This window comes from Podarcis raffonei, chromosome 6 (genome assembly GCF_027172205.1).
Source record: "Podarcis raffonei isolate rPodRaf1 chromosome 6, rPodRaf1.pri, whole genome shotgun sequence".
NCBI lineage: Eukaryota > Metazoa > Chordata > Lepidosauria > Squamata > Lacertidae > Podarcis > Podarcis raffonei.
The window spans coordinates 3013889-3035445 of NC_070607.1; the positions used below are offsets into that span (position 1 = coordinate 3013889).

Genomic DNA, 21557 nt, shown 5'->3' on the forward strand with positions numbered 1-21557 from the left:
ATCAGAAACAGGATATAGGGTTTAGGAATCAGCGAGGCGTTTTATCTCCTGTGGCTCATTACTCATTGAGCAGGGGGCGCTTGTTGGTTCTCCCTTTCAGGGTGTGGATCCGCTTGCAGTCGAAGGCACCTGGGGCTCTTTTTGCTCTGCAAGTCACTTTCTGTAGGGCACCTGTCCTCTGCCACAAGTAGATGTTCCTGTCTCCAAGCAGGAGAGACGGATGAACTAGATGGCCTCTGAAATTCCTCCCAAAGCCAATTTATATTGTAATTATTTTGATAATATTTCAAAAACAGCAACAGGGATGTAGGCTTCTACATGCCTATCAGTAGCTGGATGGGAGGTTGTGCATGTAAGAAAGTCCTATGTATGTCCAGCTTCACCAGCTAGCGCTTCATGGGCCCAGGAAACAAAGGGGGAATCCTGCCAATCAGCTGTTCGGGAGGAGGAACAGGGCATCAGCATTCTGGTTTGGTTGCTCTTCCTTTCCTTCCCGCATCCAACTGCTGACCAGGAGGATTCCATTTTCTTTTACAGTGTGCAGTCCATTGGACTGGGGTCAGGATCAGCAGAGTCATTTTGGACATTTAATATTAACATGGAACCTGATTCTCAGCTTTTAAGCTCCTAAGAACTGAGTCGCACATTGCTTTCTTTTGAGGTTAACATTTAAGATGTTTTAAAGATGAGGCAATTGTAAGAGAATGTGGGCCTGCTGAGAGAAACAAGGGAATTGCCTCCTGTTGTTCATCTAAGGACACCCAGTTAGGCCAGAGTTCACCGTGTGTTCCTGGTACTCCCAGTTCCCCCAGCATGGTAAACCGTAGTTAGAAGTTAATCATGATTGTGCCTTTCTGAGCTGTTTGTCTCCTCCTCCTTGTGCACAAAGGAACATGTGGACCTGTTTCATACTGAGTCAGCCCAGTAGTTCATTTAGTTTAGTGTTGTCCACTCTACACTGACTGGCAGAGGCTCTCCAGGGCTTCAGAGATGAAATCTTTTCCAGCCGTACCTGGAGGTGCCAGAGAGTCAACCTGGGGCCTTCTGCATGCGAAGCAGTTGCTCTGCTATTGAGCTACAACCATTCCCAAACAAACCAGGACCCCTGACTTACTGGCATGTCCACATCAATGATTGTGGTATGTTTCTCTCTCTACTAACCACAGTCTGTAAGTCAGGAAGAAACTATCCTGTCTGTGGGTGGTGGGTTTTTTGGTCACAAAGCAAACCAAAATCCCTGGCTTAGATGTGGCATTAAGCCAGTGGCTGTAGTGTGTAGTATTGCAGGGAGCAGTCAAACAGGCTAGAAAGGTGCAGTCATTTTAAACCATTTCCATCCACACCGTGTTCAGGAGGGAAGGATGAGCCCCACTTCTTGTTCTGTGTCTCCAGCAGACGATGAGCATTTCAGTGGTGAGAGCCCAATTGATATGCTGATTGAAGACCAGCTATTGCAACACAGCTACCTGCCCAATATTCCCATGAGGAAGCAGCTGTCTGTGGAAAAGCCACTTATTCACCAAAGCATCAGGCTCATAAAGCAGCATGCTGCAAGCATCACATCTGCTGGAAAAGAAGCATCTGCAACCAGTGCTGCAACAACCAAGCTACCCCTGTCCTCTGCCATCGTGCCTCCCTCTGTTGAGCCAACACCAGTGTCTACCTCATCGGATCTCCCTACAGCCAGCAGCCATTTTGCAATGACTCTGGAGCCCACAGCAGCCACTGGAGTCTCCTCAGTGACTGACTTGGTGGATGAAGGCGCCACATGGCCAACAAAAACAGCAGCTCAAACTGCCACACAGGCTTCCACGATTGTGGCAACCCAGAATGCTTTTGACACAAAGCCCCCCATGGCCAAAGCAGCCACAACAAATTTCCACACACAGGCAACAGCCCAGCCGACTTCAGCTGCCACAACCAAAGCGGTGCCCCCTGCAGCCCCTGCCAGGCCCAGCCTCACTGTCACACCCACACAGGGCCTTGACGAGGAAGATATCCGAAACAGCATTGGTAAGCTTGTGTCCTCCTTCCTTCACATTGATATTGCTTTAATCCAGACTTGAGACCAGGGTGTTGGTGGAGCTCTGTTTCTCACCCATCATGCATTTGACAGACTGAGAGTAAACGGGGCCTGTAACATTGTTCCCTCCAAAACAAAACTTGGCTGGTCAAGTTTGGAAGAGAAATGGAGCCACCTCAACATTAGGTAAGCAAGCTCCACATATTTAGGGGATTCCCTAAGAACGCAGAAGCATTTTCTTTTGTAAATTTAGAAGAACAAAAATGGTCTAAAAAGGACCTGTGAGTTTTCAGGACCTACCAAACGTTGACAACAGTTAAGCTATGGAATACTGAAGGTGACAGTTGAAGAGAACTGGGGTGGGATTGATCTGATGAAGCCTCTGATGGTGGCCTTTAGGTGGCGATTAGGTTCGGGGAGATGTTTTCAAGGAAAGAAGTATCTCTTTCCACAGATACTGATGCACCAGAAAGATGTGTATGGAAACACCAGGATTGTCTACCTAGCCTGGAGTAACATTGAGTAAAACAATTGGACTCGTAAGTGGAAATAAAAGAAATAGCATTAGGCGAGGCAATATAGCACTGTAGCTCAGTGGCCGAGCATCTCCCTAGCATCTCCCATCGGATGAGGTTGTGGATGCTGGGAAAGATCACGCACTTCTGCCAGCCAAGGTAGAGAAGGCTAGTCTAGATGGACAAATAGTCTGACCTGATGTAAGGCAGCTTCTGAAGTTTCTTAAGAGTTTTGCAACAGTCGTCTAAACTGCCCGTGTCTGATGCTTATTAGAACTATGGACTTCAGGCACAGAAAAGCAGAAAAGCACAACATTCACACCCGCTGCTCAGCCACATGGAATCAGGTGCCAGAGAAGCAGCTCTCGCATGCCTATGACAGCAGAAAGGCTACGCTTGTAAAGACACAGTGATGGGTGGCAGGAGATTGTTGGTAAAACAAGCTGATGTAGGGCAATGGCAGGCCAGGTTCCTTTTTGTTTTCCAAAAGGAGCTTGTGCAACTGAAGTGAAATATAGCAAATTATGTTAGGAAAGCAAGCAAATCACTTAAATCTGAAGCTAAAGTGGCATTGCTTTTCGGCAGATTGATGGACCCCCCCCCTTCTCTCTCTATCTCTCTGTGTATGTGCACACGTGCATATGTGAGTGAGAGAGAGCGCACCAAACACTACATTATATGACGAAAACTAAATTCTGTGAATTGATCAGAAGCAGAATAAGGAACAGAAATTGCAAAATGATAGAATGCATGCAAGTATTTCCTGTTGATTCCTTTGCCATTGATCTGCAGGGGACTCCTAGAATTTGACTCACTCTGAGGAGAATTATCTGGTGTCTTGCATTGCTGTTTTCAAGGCCCTGGACCAGGGTCTGTTATCTGCTTTACAGACAATGTTAAGTTCTTGAGTTTTGTGGGCTGCATTGGTTACTGGCAAGCTATGAGCCTGTCCAGAAAGATTTTTGTATATGGCACATCCTCTATGCCAACCCTGCCATGTTTATTAATATTATTTATTTATTCATCCATGTATTCCACAACATTTATATACTGCTTGAGTAATCCTGTCTTGAAGTAACTAGGGCATGGGCTGCTGTGACCAGGCCCTCCCAGCCCAGGAACGATCAGAGCTGCCATATCAGTTGCAGTTGGTAAAAGGCACTCCTAGCCACAGAGGCTGCCTAGGCCACCAGTGACAAGCCTGGATCCAGAAGCAACCCCAGATTGTGAACCTGCTTGTGTAACCCCGTTCACAGTAGGCAATTGACCAATTTCTCTGCCATAGGAACTACTCACCCACAGTGCCTCCACCTTGCCAGGATTCAGGCTCAGCCTGAATTCAGATGTTATAGAGAAATAGAGCTGAGTGTCAGCGTACTGAGGGCACCTGGCCCCCAAACTCCTACTGCCTGCTCCCTGCAGCTTCAAAGAAATACAGACAGCTCCCCATTTGCATGGGGTTTGCGCTCCACATCATCACACACATCAGTGGGGCGCACATAAGCCCACCCCTGTTCCGGGGCCAGAAAAGGCGCATGTGTCAGCGGCCACACATGCCTTGAATGCGCACAAAATGGGAGTTGCCTGTATAAAATAGCAGATAACCTGCTGCCCTGCAGTACCCCATAACATACCCACCAGGGAGCAGAAAAGCTCCTTCCCGGTGCTACTCTCTAGATTTTGTCCCAGTGGGCCAGAACCACTATAACACAGTGCCCCCAATAACTGATCAATAAGATATTAATAACTGGATAATAAGGTATGTAATAGGGACGCGGGTGGCGCTGTGGGTAAAAGCCTCAGCGCCTAGGACTTGCCAATCGAAAGGTCGGTGGTTCGAATCCCTGTGGCGGGGTGAGCTCCCTTTGTTCGGTCCCAGCTCCTGCCTACCTAGCAGTTCGAAAGCACAATTAAGTGCAAGTAAATAAATAGGTACCGCTTTCTAGCGGGAAGGTAAATGGCGTTTCCGTGTGCTGCGCTGGTGCCGGCTCGCCAGATGCAGCTTGTCACGCTGGCCACGTGACCCGGAAGTGTCTGCGGACAGCGCTGGCTCCCGGCCTATAGAGTGAGATGAGCGCACAACCCTAGAGTCTGTCAAGACTGGCCCGTACGGGCAGGGGTACCTTTACCTTTAAGGTATGTAATAAGTAGATGAATAGCTTGCTTTGTTGCTGCTGGCTCTGTCTTTCAGCTATTAATCAGTTTAATTCACTGGCCAGTTCCCATACTTGTGTGTGCCATGTTAAAGGGAAAGGCGATTGCGGGGGGCGGGGCGGGGAGTGTCAAGCGGGGAGAGAAGCCCTTGCCTCTCCTTCTCCACTGCAAATCCAGCTCCACTTCCCACCAGCTCAACAGCTATGTGCACCCTCACCTGTCCACTTGTGAGGTTGAGGCAAAGGTTGCTGAGATAATCGGCGTATTTGAAACACTATGAACGCTTCAAATGTGCTTCATACACAATGCAAGGTATTGTTGTGATTGTCTGTTTTATTAACAGGCCAGTGCAAGGACACCTTGTCTACTGTCTCTGGGCCCATGACCCAGAACACGTATGGGCGGAATGAAGGGGCTTGGATGAAGGACCCCCTTGCCAAGGACGAGCGAATCTATGTCACCAACTACTACTATGGCAACACCCTGGTCGAGTTTCGGAACCTGGACAGCTTCAAGCAAGGTCTGCCTCGTGCTGTGTGATAAGAGTGCCTGAGAGAGAAAGAGGGAGGCTGAGTGTTAGTGGTGGATCCTGGATGGATTCAGAGCAGAGCCAAGGCACACTGTTGAATTGCCCCAGAGTAGGGCCATTAAGGAGTCTGGTGGGATGGAGATGCGTAGCGTTGATTCAGCAGTTTCAGGCTAGAATGGGCATAGAAGCATGGAGTCTTCGAAGCTAGTGAACTGCAGATCAGAAAATTAAGGGGACCCAAAATATTCTATCCAGCACAGGTTGTTCCCACTTATGCTCAGAAAAAACGCTCCATCATCTGTTTGGTGTGATACAAAATACCACTGGACACTACAGCTGAAACAAATACTTGAAATCTTCCAAACTTGAAATTTTGAACATGGACCTTTACCTCAGATTTTGAACACTTTAGATGTATTGGCATAACCTGAATTTTATTTTATTTTTGCAGGGTCAAATATGAAATCTCATAAGTTGTCCACTGTCAAATATTAAATGCCATTACATAACATCTGTAAGATATTCCTAATACCGGCTAAAATACCACCACTTGTCAAATAATGAAATCAAATAACTTAGATCAGCCGCGTAATCTCAGGCCGGGGTGTGTGTGTGGGGTGCACCCCCAAGGGGTGCAGTGCATGGAGGGAGCCTCCTGCAGCTGGCCTTGCAAGGCACACCCAGAGCACACGCATCGCAGCCCCTCCATCCCCTGGGACAGAGCTGGTGCAGCCAGGCGCCTCTCTTCGCCCCGGGTCAAGCCTGACCAAGGGACGGTGCTGTGGCTGGGCTTGCACACATTGCTGCCCACTCCCCCCTCTCCACCCCTCGGTCAGGCTTGACCTGGGTATGGAGTTGCAGCTGGTGGGATTGGGTGCGAGGAAGCTGCCTGTCCCTGCAGCTCGTTCGTGCGCTGGAGCCAGGCTCCAATGAAGGAGCCTGTTGTGGGGTGCCTGGTTGCACCCCCTTCAAAAAATTGTGCCTGGGGCCACGGCCCATTCACGCTACGGCAGTGACTGAGGTACCTCAATATGTCAAATATTAGAATATTCAGAGAAAAACTACTGAATATTCAACGTTAATATTCACAGAGGAGGATCTTGGGAAATAAATTAGTTTCAGGCCTAGTTAGAGTAGAGGGAGGTGCCAGTGGCAGGTCGCCAGCTTTGCCTGACTTGAGGGGATGTGGTTGAGGAGGTGTTGCCTAGGGGAGTCCCAAGAGCCACATTGAGAAGCAGTTGAACTCCCACTGGAGGCCTGAGGTTCCCCACCACTGTCTTACACTGACCAGCCGGTACCGCACTACATGGACCAATAGCCTGATTGGGTATAAAGCAGTTTCCTGGACTCCTTTTTGAGCCTCCATAGGAAACAGGTGAACCAATGAAATTAAAATGAAGGGTGGCAAGAGCTGTTTGGCAGTGGGATGATCTCCCTTGGGAGGTGGTGGCCTCTCCTTCCTTGGAGGTTTTTAAGCAGAGGTTGGATGGCCACCTGTCAGGGATGCTTTAGTTGAGATTCCTGCATTTCAGGGGGTTAAACTAGATGACCCTTTCCCTTCCAACCCTACAGTTCTGTTTCTGTGATCTCTGCCCCTTAGGTCGATGGAGTAACTCATACAAGCTGCCATACAGTTGGATGGGGACAGGCCATGCGGTCTTTAATGGCTCTCTCTACTATAACCGGGCCTTTACTCGCAACCTCATCAAGTACGACTTGAAGCAGCGTTATGTGGCTGCCTGGGCCATGTTGGAAGATGTGGCCTATGACGAGGAGACACCTTGGCGGTGGCGTGGCCACTCTGATGTGGATTTTGCAGTGGATGAGAATGGCCTGTGGATCATTTACCCAGCCATTAATTACGAAGGCTTTAGCCAGGAGGTGATTGTCCTCAGCAAACTTAACGCCAATGATCTGAGCACTCGCAAGGAGACCACCTGGCGGACAGGCCTGCGCAAAAACTTCTATGGCAACTCTTTTGTCATCTGCGGTGTCCTCTACGCCATTGACAGCTACAACAAGAAGAATGCTAACATCTCTTATGCATTTGACACGCACACCAACACCCAGATCATCCCCCGCCTGCTCTTTGAGAATGAGTACTCTTACACCACTCAGATAGACTACAACCCCAAGGACCGGCTCCTCTATGCTTGGGACAATGGCCACCAGGTCACGTACAAAGTCATCTTTGCTTACTGAGGACACAGTGAGATCATGTTTAAAGGCCACTAGCACCTTTTTTTAATAAATATTTTTTTATTGTACAAATCAGAGTAAATAAGGTTTTTTGAAAAAAAACTTTTTTCTTTTTTTAAAAAAAGAGTGGATTGTAGATCAGTCCACATCCTAAGCCAACCCTTTTATTTTGGACATAATCCTGCTTTTGTTTTTATACTGAATGTGCTGCCTCCTATGAAACAATGGAAAATATTGTTCATCAGCACCCGCTAAGTGCAGACTCTCAAATAATGAATAATAAGGCAAAGGGATGCTTTTCTAACAGAAGACTCACACTTTGGATAAGAACAGGGCCCCCGCCCCCATTTTTTATAATAAAATATCAATGTTAAAAACTCAGTAAAACCAGAGTCCTGCTCACATTTCCTTCTGTCATTGTATTTGTCTAGTCGCATTGTATACGCTGGGCCATAGACCCTGTAACTCTTGTCGCTCCTGCCCCAGTTGCTGTCTTTTGAACCCTGGGCTGCGAAAGATGTTGCTAGATTCTAACTCCCCTCATCCCTGGCCACTTGCCATCTGTGGTGGAGCTGATGGGAGTTGGGAGTTCAACAAGATATGGAGGGCCACAGGTTCTTCCCCTGCTTTACCCAGAGGAGTCTATGGGACAATTCAGGCTGAATTCCTAAACATGCTTGCTAGGAAATGAGCCCCATTGAACATAGCAGAACCTGTACAAGAGCAGACTTGCAAGAAAACAATTTGACTCCTGTGCTGGAGAAAACTTGGAAGGAGACGAGTGCAGGCCATTCCTTCGTTGTTTGCTCCTTGTACTGGGTAGAACTCCTTCCAAACAGGCTTTATTCAGCTGCTAGATCCGTTAGACAACTATCCCCTTATCCCATGGTAGCTTATAGAGCGGGACTTTGTCAAAAGCTTTTTGAAACTCCAGATGTATACTGCCTACTGGATCCCTTCTTTGTATGTATGTATGTGTGTGTTGACATTTTAAGAACTAATAAATAAAATAAATTGCTGAAGCAAGACTTATCTTTTCAGAAGCCATGTTGATTTTTCAGCAAACCATTTTCTGCTGTTTCTAATAATTCTGGCATTCTACCAATTAGGCTGACATGTCTGTAAATTGTGAGATCTTCTTTGCTATATATATCAGCTTACCCTCAACACTTGCGTTGGCATTGCAGGCTGGCCAGTGTTTCCTTTCACCAGGAGCTGGTGGGACCCAGGGCTGCCAGGGCCTTCCCTGCTGGCAGGTGAGCTTCAGCGAGGAGCCAAGATGAGCACCTGGGATGGGGAGGGGGTTGGGTCAGCTGTGCTGCTTCTGTTCCCTCCATGTCTGGCACGCTCTACTCTCCTGGCCTGGCTTTGGCTCCAGCATGTCCAGCACTTGACATTCAGCAGCATGCAGGTTAAGGGAGCACGCCTCAGGAACGGCAGCCAGGTCCAAAGCAACACCCCTGGAGCCTGTAGGCCGTGCTTCGCTCCCTTGCACCCGCCAGCACCCGCTTCCCGCCTTGTCCCCGTACAAGCCACCTGACTGACTGTGGGGGAAAGGAGGGAGCACCTCTGTGGGGCAGAGGAGGAGGAGGAGGACCAGGCCCCTCTGGAGACCAAGAAGCCTCAGAGGCAGCGGAGGCCGCCTCAGGCCGCCTGGAGTTCTAGAGCAAATCTGGTGTGCACGCAGGGCTGGAACCGCAAGGCTGTCCTGTGCCAGCGTGCTGCAGCTCCTGCGTGCTTCTGCCTGGCACCACCCCTTCAGCTGCTGAGAGGTAGGTAGTGAGAAAGAGGCTTATGGGGTGCCCTCAGCCCATCTCTGGGTGCAGCAAGACCAGCTTCCCAGTCGTGCTTTGGCGCCAAAGGTGTGGGAGAGGGAGCATGGCAACTCCTGGCACTGCTTCCACCCAGGACTAGCTGCTACATCAATCCCGACAGTTAAGCTCAGGGAACCTGCTGCCACGGATCAGACCCACCCCAGCCCAACCGAGGTTTGGTCCCTATTGTTGTTAGTGGGTGAGTGCAGAGGAGACCGAATATGGCATCGCCCACAGGGGAGGCCTGAGGCGATAAGGGATTCCCCTTGATGATGCGACCTTTGCCCTCAAATGGCTCTGACCTCCAGATGTGGCAATAACCATACTCATCCTTTTAAATCAATCAATCAATCAACCCCCCCCTTTTTGGTTTGCTTTGTATTTTTAGTCAATTCCCCCCTTTTCTTCCTTTTTTCTAGGGGGGGTCCCCTTCTTTTTTAACTTTTTCTCCCCTCCTATTTCTACTCTACTTTCACTGCCATCTCTTAATTATCACCAGCTTTTTAATTTTTTACTTTCATTTTCTATTACCATTATTAAATCTTTCAATACACCTTTTTTTTTATCTTATTCATTTCTTTTGCTATCACGTGTAGTCGAGTAAGATTGTCTTCCATGAATACGATCTTAACAGTGTGTCTGTAGGTGACTGTGGAGGCCAATTCTGGATCCGCACATCCTTGCACAGTGGAGACATAGATTTTCAGGTCAGCAACTCAACTACCCAAGTTTGTTATTAATAGTGCATAGGCGTTAGTTGGGTGGGAAATATATCTATATAATATAACACCCACATACACTGAGATATTGGGGCCAGTGCTGCAAGATGGAATTTGAACTGAATGCACACAAATAAACCAAACATCACTGAACTACACTTAAAAGGTTTTTAATTTATTTTTTTTATCTTCTAAAGAACAGATACAGAAGTAGTCCCTGATTTTGACATCCTGGCTGTAGGATGCCTTCAAGCCAAAGCAGATGCATCACCTCAGGTACAAAACACACACAGATCAAAACTATATCCCTCCCCCAAAACAGTTCATACAAACAGAAGAAGTTACTTTCTGGGTCAGACATTGAAAACAAATAAACACAATCGTGAAGAAGGAAATAACTTAGTACAAAAAGACAATGTGCACAATGCCGCCTTTTAACTTGTTTGTGGGGTGTTAACAAGCACACCTGGGCTTGTAGAAAAAACTGGTCTAAGCTTGGGGGGGGCAATCAAAATGAGATCAGCTCAGAAAATGGTCTCTGCTTAGCTTCTTCTGAAAGGGAGGTTTTCAGTTTTAATAAAGTGTTCTGCAAGAGTTGTGTCCGAAGCCAAGGGCAGCTGGCCAGTTGCAGACAGGCAGTGCAGAGGCTGGCAGGAGGACAGCTGAAAGCCGTGACTTTCACATGGGCTAGACAAGAGATTAATAAAGGCCCTCAAGAAGGGGAAGGCTTTTAAAATAAAGCATAGCATCCCTAACAAAGGAGGAGTGCCCTAGCAAACCAAACAGGGCACTGCTCTAGGTCATACTGTAGCTCCTTGCATTACTCCCCCAGCCGCAATGGGCCAAGACTAGCACTAGGAGAAGGATGTGAGCCTGGTGCACTGGGCAGCCCCAAAGGAACCCTGTATTATGTATAGCTAGGACACATCTACCCAACTTAGGCCAGCATGTTGGGTGAATGAAAAATCAAAGCTTGACAAAACCAAGCTTGGGGTGTGTGTCGGGGGGGACGGGACCTGCCTGATTTGGCTGGTAATTGCTTGGCAGGGCCAAAAACTCAGGAGGATTCTAAATGCACCCTCAAACCATACCCTTTATTACAGAAAACGTTTGGCTATACCAAAACTGCTTGCTTCAAACTGTGTTATTGGACCATATGAGTCTGAAAAGCAGAGGAAAGCACCCCAAAATGGTTCACTCTCCAACTATGCAACAGATCCAACACTGTAGCCTTCCTACTGGATTGTGCCCCTCTTTTTAAAGCCATCTTGCACTTTCCAAAAATGTTTCTGTGTATATTTCCATTAATATTAAATTGTGCAAAATACGGCTTTCTACAGGGAACTGCCTTCAGGATGCTGAGATTTCTTTGTGCCACGATGGGGGCTCAGCATCCAAGTGAACAACGCCTTCCTCAATAAAATAATGTTTCTGAACCATTACTCGGCTTCCACTAGGAGCCTGCAAAGTTTCCTCTGCCAGAAAAATGCAGCAGAATCCCTCCACGCTCAAAGGCTCTTTAGCACATACACCCTGAGGTGCAGTGGAGGGGTAAAGACAATGTATGGTGGAGTTTCAGTCACATAAGCACATTTTTAAGAGGCAAATTCACCTGTTGCATGGTAAAATTCTGGCAAAGCAAGGCGTTTTCTCAGCATAATGGACAAATAAGAGCTGGCGCATATATTGTTGTTGTTGTTTATATAGTGCTGTCAATGCGCAGAGCACCTTACCAGATAAGCATGAATGTTGGGTCCTTGGCCTGAAGGGCTTATAAATGAAACATGGGAGACAACAAAGGCAGGAGAAGAAGATGGAGAGAAGCTAAACTGGGACTTGTCAGAGGTGGCCCCTCTCCTTTGGAGCATCTGTCCTGCTGATTTCGAGGCACCAGTAAAAACCTCTTAGCTGATGCACCAGCTAGCTCCTGGGTTTTTGGTTTCTTATTTTAAGAATGTTTAGGGTTGGTGCTTTTCAATTTTCATTGCCATTTTGTTATATTGTTTGGGCTTTTCCTTATGTTTTATGTATGTCACTTTTGATACCTCGGCAGAAAGTTAACCAGTAAGTTATTTCAGTTAAAAATCAATTCACTTTAGTTACACACTCTGAGCTTTAACTATAACTACCAGCTTATTTGCACAAAATAATTGAGCACAGGAGTGGTGTACTCCAGTGAGCAGGGTAAGTTCAGATAAGCTTCACGACTGCACCTAACTTGACAATGCCACTTTCAAATCAGCTCAAACGCTGCGGGACAATTTAACCCCTCCTGCTGCCAGTCATAAAAGGGTGTACAGAAGTTACAGCAACTGCATCTATAAGCCAGGATTTCTCTACCCTTGTCTCATCCCATTCATAGGAGCTTCTACTGCTACTTCCCAGGTATGTGTACCTGACATTACTTGTGCAAGTGTTATTTGCACAAATGTAGTGGTATGTACAATGTCTGAACTGACTCCCTTTTTCTATTTTAGAAACAGGCAACACAGGAAGCAAGAGGTTGCTGGTTCTGTAACACCTGCCCTGGTCATGCCATAGCAGCATGGTCTTCTCTGCTGAGAGTGCTTCTGGCATGAGCTTAGTTTTCTCTTGGGAGAAGGCAGCCATTCTTGCTGTAAGCCCTATTTGCTTCAACATGCATTTAACAGATGCGTAACACATCATCCCTGACTTACCCTTATCATATAAGTTACCCTGAGCATATCTATATGGAAAGACAGCAAATATATATATTTAAAATAAATAAATATAAACCTTAGCCTCCTGGCTCTAGCTTCTTTTCCCTTTGCATGATCCATCCATTTTCTACAAGAGCAGCACATTCTCCTTTCCTATTTCTGACAATTTCAAAGCACATCCCAATATGGGCGCTCTATATGCCCAATATGGGTACTCAATATGCCCACGTGCTCCAAAGGAGTGGGTGGGGGAAGGCAGGGAACCTGCTCTCACTGACTGTGGACATCGTTAACTGGCTCTGGCTTTGGTGGCCTTTGCATCTTCTTTAAAAGGCACACCCATTCCCAGCTGCCTAGAAGCTATCCCCTTTTTCCTGACAGAGTAGGGATTTGCACAGCTACAACTGTTCCCCAACACAGCTTTGCTTTGGCTTCCTTCTGCAAAGCCCAAGGTCATTACACACTGTTCTATGGCCTTATCAAGGCGATCTGTTCAAATATTGTTCATATTACGTATTTGTGTTTGCAGGACAGCTCTGCCATGTCCCATGTCCCCAGGTAATGGATTAAGAAGAAGGGAAAGTGCTTTCTTAGGCTAAAAATAAAAATCTCAAATCAGATATATGAGAGAACATGCGAAGGAGACACTCACAGGAGAGTTGAAACACCACAGCCTTAAAGCAAATTCTGGAGAAGAAGCCTCATATCCATTAAGGCCAAAAGTGCATTTAGCTACAGTTGCTAAGCAAAGTTTAGCAAACTGAAGATTGGCCACTGAGTGTGTGTGTTTCTCTGTGAGTCTGTGTGTAACTGACAAGGGGCTCTTCCAAAGTCAGTTTCAGTTCCCTCTGTGCAGGCTGATACTACGAGTCAAAACTTGGGTCTGCACAGTGAGGTCACAAGCGCCAGCCAACAGATGCTCATAAAGACATGTCCAACCACATTCCAGGCAGCACTACAACTTTGTAACCCCACTAGCTAGGGAAATAATTGCTTGCCCATCAACTATACATTATTAACTTGAGGGATGGATAACCGGTAGCATCACCAAAAGATCTATGTTTATGATACAACAGTTATCTTGAGGTTGAATTAAACATCTGAAGCACTAGAAGCAAGCTGTCTTGGGAGACCTTCATCTGCAATCACCACAGCTGGGAGCTCCTTGTTTTCTCTCCCCCTCTACTTTTGCCATCGATCAAATCAAAACAACCAAAAGCCCACTTCACCTATTTTTATACAACCAAGTAATGTTTTAAAAGCATCCTGCATGTTACTGGAACAGTAGCAATGGTACAAAGCAGTGGGGACGGATTGGGTTAGTAGTCTTAGAGGCTTATTTGATTGCCTCATGTTGACTGTGATAGACTCTTGACTGAGGCAGGACACTGCCCATAAAGCTGCCATGGCAAACCCATTAAGAAGCAACCAGGCCAATTGGTCATTCCAGGGTATTAAGCCTGACTTTCAGAGCCTACTGTGATGATTCTGTGATTGCTCTCACAGCAGGAGCTGCCTCTGGGACAGTTGGAGGAGAGCTGTAGAAGGATGTTGTATGGTTCCTCTGATGGTCTCGAAGGTAATGAGGGATGGAGGAGCTTTTGATGTGCAAGATCCTGGTGTCCATCACTTCACAGTCTATCTGCATCATAACTTCGTAGTCTTGGCCATTGATTATTTTCTCTACAAAAGTGAAAGGAAAGAGTCATAATGGGGAAAACATTTCCGTAACTGTATGTATGTTATAACATAATCTAACATAACAATATACATGCAGCTGCTGTACAGAAAAGTTGCTCCTACATTTCTTACAAACTAATTCATATGAAATGAACAACACTTTGTATGAACTAAAAAGAAAGCAGCATTCTATTCCATTTGTTACTGGGTACATTACTTGGATGGCTTTATGCCATGTAGTGGTCTATAAATGTGTATTACAACAACAACAACAACAACAACAACAACAACAACAACAACAACAACAACAACAACAACCAAACAAATTGTTGTGGAGTGCTTTCCCACAAACTCAAAGCAGGTAACAGTCTATAAAAAAACAGGAATAACCCCACCACACTTAGAACACACAAGAACAACTAAAAATAAAACAAACTTCAAAAGGGAGTGATACAGAGTAAATTATCCAAATGACCAGTGGGGAAAATATTTTACACCTGTTACACTCCAGTAAATATGTCAATTTCCAAAGACACCCAGGTTTCAAAATTTAGGACAGACCACAATAAAGTCCATGTTCCTGGCATCCTGGGCAGTATCAGCTGGCCTGATTTCAATTGGCATGTGGACACATACAAAGAGAGGCAGTCCTGAAAGTGTGTTCCACAGCATGTTGATTAAAGATACTACGAAACCCAGGATCCTCCTAGACCAGGGCTGTTTATCAGCCTTCCTGAAGTTGCCGAATTACAAAACCCAGGACCCTCAGCAATTAGACACATGGCTGAGTCTGATGGGAGTTGGAGTCCAGCAGTATCTGGAGGGCCACGGGATCCCCACTCCTGTCCTAGATGTACTCAAAAATAGAACTAAACATCCACCAATGAAAATCAGTCCTGGTTGGATAGCATTTGGAAAGTGATCAGTAGGTTTCTATTTATCAAGAAGGAAGAGTGAAGAATCTCACTGGTTTCCAAGCAAAGCTGTATAAAAGTATTGTATGATTTTTAACCTGATCCCTCTGCTGTGCTTAGATGAAGTGTGAGAAGTTTTATTTGCTTTTCTTCTTTTTTGGGAACATGCCAGCTGTTCTTTTGCACAAGCCCCATGAAATGAGGACAGCCAGCCAAGTGCCGTGCAGAGGACTGTATATTGCACCCCAGCCTTTCCTTTAGGGCATGGCCACAATGGTTGAGAGTTTGTGCAGAAGGGGCAACAAACCATCTTCAAGAAGATTTTGGGATTTTGCTTTGCCACTTATCTTTGGGAACCATATAATGTGGTGTGGTGAGAACTGGCCCTGAGGTAGAACTTTGCAAAATCACCCTTCACATGGTCTCTGCCTTTCCATTCGCTTTTTCATTTAATGTACCTGCATCTCAGAGCTGTTCCTGCCACAATGGATGGTATTTGGTTGTGCCAATATCCAAGCCAAGCATAAAAAAGGCAAATTTCACCAGATGTGAAAGAGATATGCCACTTCCTCAAACAAGGGCTCAATCCTTGGTGTTTCAAAAGGCAAAAGCAATATATGTATAGATCTCTCTCTCTCTCTCTCTCTCTCTCTCTCTCTCTCTCTCTCTCTCTCTCTCACACACACACACACACACACACACACACACACGTGTTGTGTGCATGCATTTTTTATTTGCCAAAGTATGTCAGAGATTAGTATTTTTAAATTTTAGATTTTCCTAGTTCCCCAGAAAATATCAAGAAACTCTGACATAAACCAATAATCAGTGACCAAATAAAAATTAGTGTCCACACACCTTTGAAGCTTGTGGGATTGGGGTGGGGATTAACTTACTTACTCTGGATGTATTTACACATACAGTAATGGTAATTCAAGATGGAGAGAAAACAAACCAGAGTGCTGCTTCAGATGATAACAATTTAGATGATAATAGGGTTGTTTCTTCACTCCACTAAGTGAGAAGAGAAACAGGACTGTGAAACAAACCACACAGTTGGGGCTTAGTATTCTGTGTGAATGCAGCCATTCTAAATTTATTCATTCTGAAACTTGTACTCAAGCTTGCTCCCTCAATATGGGATGCTTTTTAGAAATTTTACACTGAGACCGATACGGAATTAAGAGGCAGACAAGGAATCTGCTTTTGTAGCGCTGCCTGGGTTCTCTTGCTCATTGCAAAAATGTTTTGACCATATTATGAGCCATCTCCCAAGCTTTTATAATAACATAAGCAGTCTCTTTCTGACCTCCCCACCATCCACAATAGCTTTCAGCTTCTTTTCTTTCTGCATTCATGCAAAATTGCCCTGAAGCTTGCCCCACCCCAGCTCCTCATCACTCGTCAAGGGCGCAGAGCCGAGAGCAGCTTGCTCCAGGGGTTTCTGCACAGCCAGTCCCTGTGTGGCCATTGAACGGGCTCTTTGGATGCTGCTTCCTGCTCTCTGCCCCGCAAAGTCCGGCTAAATGCCTGTTGTGGAACAGTTGCCTGGGGGCTCTTGTGTGCTGAGCGATGCTCTTCATCAGGGCTGTTCAAACACAAGGACTACCTTTTTCATTTTCTTTCTTGACAAAACAAAATGGGGAACACATCTAACTTCAACATTTTTTTTTGGGGGGGGGAAGTGTATGCAGTCCCAGATGGGACATGCTGGATGCTAATTCTCACTCTTTATGACTGCCCATTAATGAATCATTCATGTTGCACTCTGAGGCACAGAGGTATGACAGCAAGTACTTAATAACTGAACTACTTGTAGGTCGACTGGAGTTTCCTCATTTGACTGGGAGAGAGGAAACTATCAAATTTCTTTTCTTTCAGTCTCCCAAAGCCAGTTTCTCTATGGTGGAGAATCAACACAGCAACATCATTTACTGAGTCAAACCACTGGTCTGTTTTAAACCAGTGCTGTACATGAACAGGCAATGGCTCTCTACAGTCTTCCCCTGACCTGCTACGTGGATGGGGCACTGTTTGAGAGTGGGAGCAGAACTATTTCCCCAAACCCAATTTCTTTCCCCCCAGTAATCATAACCCTAATTTAATAGTGCTAAAACAACTTGCATGGGTCACAACCATGAATGCTCAAGCTAATAATTCATCCATCGCTCCTGAATAGTCTGAAGACAGATGACACAAGACTTCTGCTGAGGCTAAAGAGGTCTAGGGCCATAAGCTGCCTGGGTAGGAGACCACTTGAGAACCATAAGCAAGCCACTCTGAGTTCTCTGAAGGACAGCAGGGTAGTGGCAGAATGAATATGTGAACACACAAGAATAGACACGTCATACATTCAGCAGAGAATCATAAAATCAATATAGGAACAAGTCTGTAATTTCATTAATTCTGTTTCTGGTCTCTCCGTTAAAAGAAGTATTTTATTTATTTAAAAGCATTTAATATATCCAAGTTCTCTAAGGAGATATGCATATGATGTTATCCATGACACTTATACAGCATAGTGAACAACCCAATGTGCTCCCATTAGGATTAAATGTCAGGGCTAGAGGCTATCAGTGCAGTGCAACCTCCTTCCCCTTTAGCTCTCCTACACTGGAACTGGACCAGTTTCATGCTTAGTGTTAGCAGAGAAAAGTTCTCAATACTGAAGCTGGCTGTTGAACGCAAAGGGGTTCAATGCTTCCTGCCTACTCTAAAGTAGTGATATCCAATATGCCTGCCAGTGTCCTTATGGACATTTTGCCAGAGGAAAAAACAAAGCCAGCTTTTATTCTAAGTGGCAGCCAACTACTGACTTACTTTTTGCCCGTGTCTGTACAATATGTTTTCTAAGCCTAAAGAACAGAAGGCCGTCTAATGGAAACATGAATCACAAGATATGGGATATACATTAAACCCGGTATGCTGCTTCCCTGGATAAAGTTGGGCTCTGTTGGACAGTTCACAATTACAGACTGCGCCCCCATTCCATAGCCAAAGTCACCTGCACAAACCATCAGAGCCCACGTATACATCTGAGGCAGTAACAAAAAGCAGAGCAGGCGCCAAAGGCCCGTAAGAAGAGCCCTTGTCATCAATAGGAACGAAGCCAGCAGGAGTACAACCCCTTCAGGCTCTGAAGGGAGCATATGGCAAGGCAATATTTCTCCATGGAAGAAATAGGATGCTGCCTGCTCATTTTTGGTTTTTTTAGTAATTCTTTTCATTAAACCAGTATTAGATATGCAAGCTATTCACCAAATGGCTCCTTAAACTTAGGTTATGGGCACAACAATTGAATGTCTAATTGTGCACACTGGTACCTCGGGTTACAGACACTTCAGGTTACAGACGCTTCAGATTACAGACTCCGCTAACCCAGAAATAGTACCTTGGGTTAAGAACTTTGCTTCAGGATGAGAACAAAAATTGTGCTCCGGCAGCGCAGCAGCAGTGGGAGGCCCCATTAGCTAAAGCGGTGCTTCAGGTTAAGAACAGTTTCAGGTTAAGAACAGACCTTCAGAACGAATTAAGTTCTTAACCCGAGGTACCACTATGTACTGTAAACATTTAGCGTTTTACAATTAAGTTGCAATTTTAACAATTACAGTATTATTACAATTATTGTTATTATTACAGTAAAAAAATTTGGAAACATGTGAACTAATACACAATTCACATCAGTAATGCATTTTAATAGTAACTGTTAATTGGACACCACAAACATAAATGGGGCTCAGGCTTAGCAATAGTGGCCAACCATAAGTATTAAGTACAGTGGTACCTTGGTTCTCAAATTTAATCCGTTCAACTTCCAGAATGGTTTGAAAACCAAGGCACAGCTTCCGATTGGCTGCAGGAGCTTCCTGCACTCAATTGGAAGCTGCAGAAGCCACTTTGGACGTTTGGCTTCCGAAAAACGTTCACAAACCGGAACACTCACTTCCGGGTTTGCGACATTTGGGAGCCGATTTGTTTGACAACTAAGGCGTTTGACAACCAAGGTACCACTGTACTTGCAAGTGTGTGTGTTCTCCCTCTCTCTCTCTGCCCAATATGTTATGCTGCAACTTCAGCAAGTATTGCAGTCACAGTTGAATACAGTCGTACCTTGGAAGTAGAACAGCTTAATTACCGAACGTTTTGGCTCCTGAACATTGCAAACCCAGAAGTGACTGTTCTGGTTTGTGAACTATTTTTGGAAGCCGAATGTCCCATGGGGCTTCTGTGGCTTCCAATTGACTACAGGAAGCTTCTGCAGTCAATTGGAAGCCACGTTTTGGTTTTCGAACGTTTTGGAAATCAAACAGACTTCTAGAACAGATTCTGTTAGACTTCCAAGGTTCGACTGTACGTCTATTACAGTATACCAAAATTCTTGGCAGAACGGGTCTAACTATTTCTACACAGATATAGATCCTACTGAATGCAAAAGGGACTTCCTCCTAGGCAAATGGGATTGGGATTGCAACCCAATTCAGTGGTTTTCAAGCAGTGTGCCGTGGCACCCTGGGGTGCCTTGAATGATGGTGAGGGATGCCGCACGCAACACTGGCCTCTGTCCCTCCTGCCCTCGAGACCCTCTCACCTCTGCCTTCCAAAGGCTTGTGTGACTGTTGCAGCAGCCCTGGCTAGAAGCTCCGCAGGCAAATGGAGTCTCTGGGGCCGGCCAGGGGGTGCTGGTTGCCAGGAGCTGAAGTGGCCTCGGAGTACACTGCCCTTCTGGGGCAGTGTGAGGAGGCACCTCGCTTTGAGGCGGGGGACAGGGGAAGCTCAGGAACCGGAGGCGACAGAAACAGCTGCCCAGGGGATTCCCAAGAAGGGAGAGGCTACCAGCTCTAAAGGCAAGGGGTGGCATAACTGCGCTCCTGAGCCCCACAAGGATGCTGCAGAAAAAATGTAGTTGATCAAGGGAGTCATGGACTCAAAAAGGTTGAAAACCTCTGACCTAATTCATTATTTTTGAGCATTGCCTCTCCAGCAGCATGCTTATGAACACTCCATTCACAAGAATTTTTTTATTTAATTTTTTTGCAGGACTGCCCGTACAGCTGAACCTTCAAAATCCTGCTATATGAAAGGTTCTGGTTACCTGGGATGCTACATTTACCATCCAAACTAACTAAATGTTAATGTAGGCATCCCCAACCTGTGGCCCTCCAGATGTTTTGGCCTACAACTCCCATGATCCCTAGCTAACAGAACCAGTGGTCAGGGATGATGGGAATTGTAGTCCAAAACATCTGGAGGGCTGAAGGTTGGGGATGCCTGTGTTAATGCATTTTGCAGACCTTCCTTTTAATATCCATAATCTGAGAATCTCTTAACATTAAAATATTCATGTAAGCACCACCCTCCCCCTATTCCTTGATGGGGGCCATGTCTTCTCAAGAGTGTTTTATTATGTAAATACAGCTAATGGGATTACAGTATTGAAGATTCATCACAATAAAACAAGTAGATGTCAGCCTTACACGGCTGTGGCATCAACAAAACAAACATTTGTAGGCTACAGCCACCTCATGAGAAGCAAACAGCAATCTGACAAAGTGGGCTTAAATGTGTTAAGTCTTTAGAATGTCATAATATTCCTTTGGTTTAAAGGGTGGTATACAAACTATAATTATAATATAATATAATATAATATAATATAATATGCCTATCCCTCTGGAATTTGTTGATCATGCCAAGTCCATTTAGTAGAATGTAAAAACTGTAGAACAAAAATTGAGTTTTTTAAAAACCCACTTTCACTAGACAATTAATATCTCTCAGAATGCCCATTCAGAATTTAACTTTTTCGGTTAGCTTATCAGCTGTGTATAGGATTGCCATCTTTCTCCTGGTGAGCACCTATGGCTGCAGCATATGCACATCAGAAAGAAATTCAACAGGTGATGCTTATTTATCACTGTATGAAATGGGGAGGTCCCAGCTGGTTGACATCTCAATTCTGCCTGTCATCAAGCTGTCAAAAGGTACAGAAACCCTGACATTAAAAAGTTGTAACTCTGGGTAGGAACTTGTTTATCAAATAAGAACAAAACCATGTTGCTATAATACATTTAACTATGTTTAGTGGTTTTGTTAATCCAGTTTCAAACCCTCTTGGCATACTTGACAGGGAAGTCATAAGGATTAAAAGAATATATACCTACAGCATCTGAACACTTGCTGCTTAGAGGCCAACTTTGGTAGTTAAGAAGCATATAAAGTCATTAATAAAAATACTACAGTTCATTATTACTATGATGCTGAACTAGAAAGAAATCTGAGAGAGAGAGAGAAAGTGAAACAAATGTGCAAGTACTGTAGAACAGAGATGGGAA

General features: G+C 45.3%; 2 protein-coding genes across 5 annotated transcripts in view; one reads left to right on the forward strand and one right to left on the reverse strand.

Moving 5' to 3' along the window:
• Positions 1-8055, forward strand: part of OLFML2B (olfactomedin like 2B) — a 29750-nt gene extending 21695 nt beyond the window's left edge. Inside the window, exons 6-8 of one of the 2 annotated variants that reach the window (XM_053391200.1) lie at positions 1393-2013; positions 5036-5212; positions 6822-8055. In XM_053391200.1, coding sequence (XP_053247175.1) covers positions 1393-2013; positions 5036-5212; positions 6822-7423 — 1400 coding nt within the window. In that variant the 3' untranslated portion in view covers positions 7424-8055. The remainder of the gene's footprint in view (positions 1-1392; positions 2014-5035; positions 5213-6821) is intronic. The other variant, XM_053391201.1, reaches the window with a different exon arrangement.
• Positions 8056-11881: 3826 nt separating this feature from the next.
• ATF6 (activating transcription factor 6) overlaps positions 11882-21557 on the reverse strand; it is an 82004-nt gene continuing 72328 nt past the window's right edge. For all 3 annotated transcript variants that reach the window (XM_053391203.1, XM_053391202.1, XM_053391204.1), the window contains one exon: positions 11882-14317. In XM_053391203.1, coding sequence (XP_053247178.1) covers positions 14109-14317 — 209 coding nt within the window. In that variant the 3' untranslated portion in view covers positions 11882-14108. The remainder of the gene's footprint in view (positions 14318-21557) is intronic.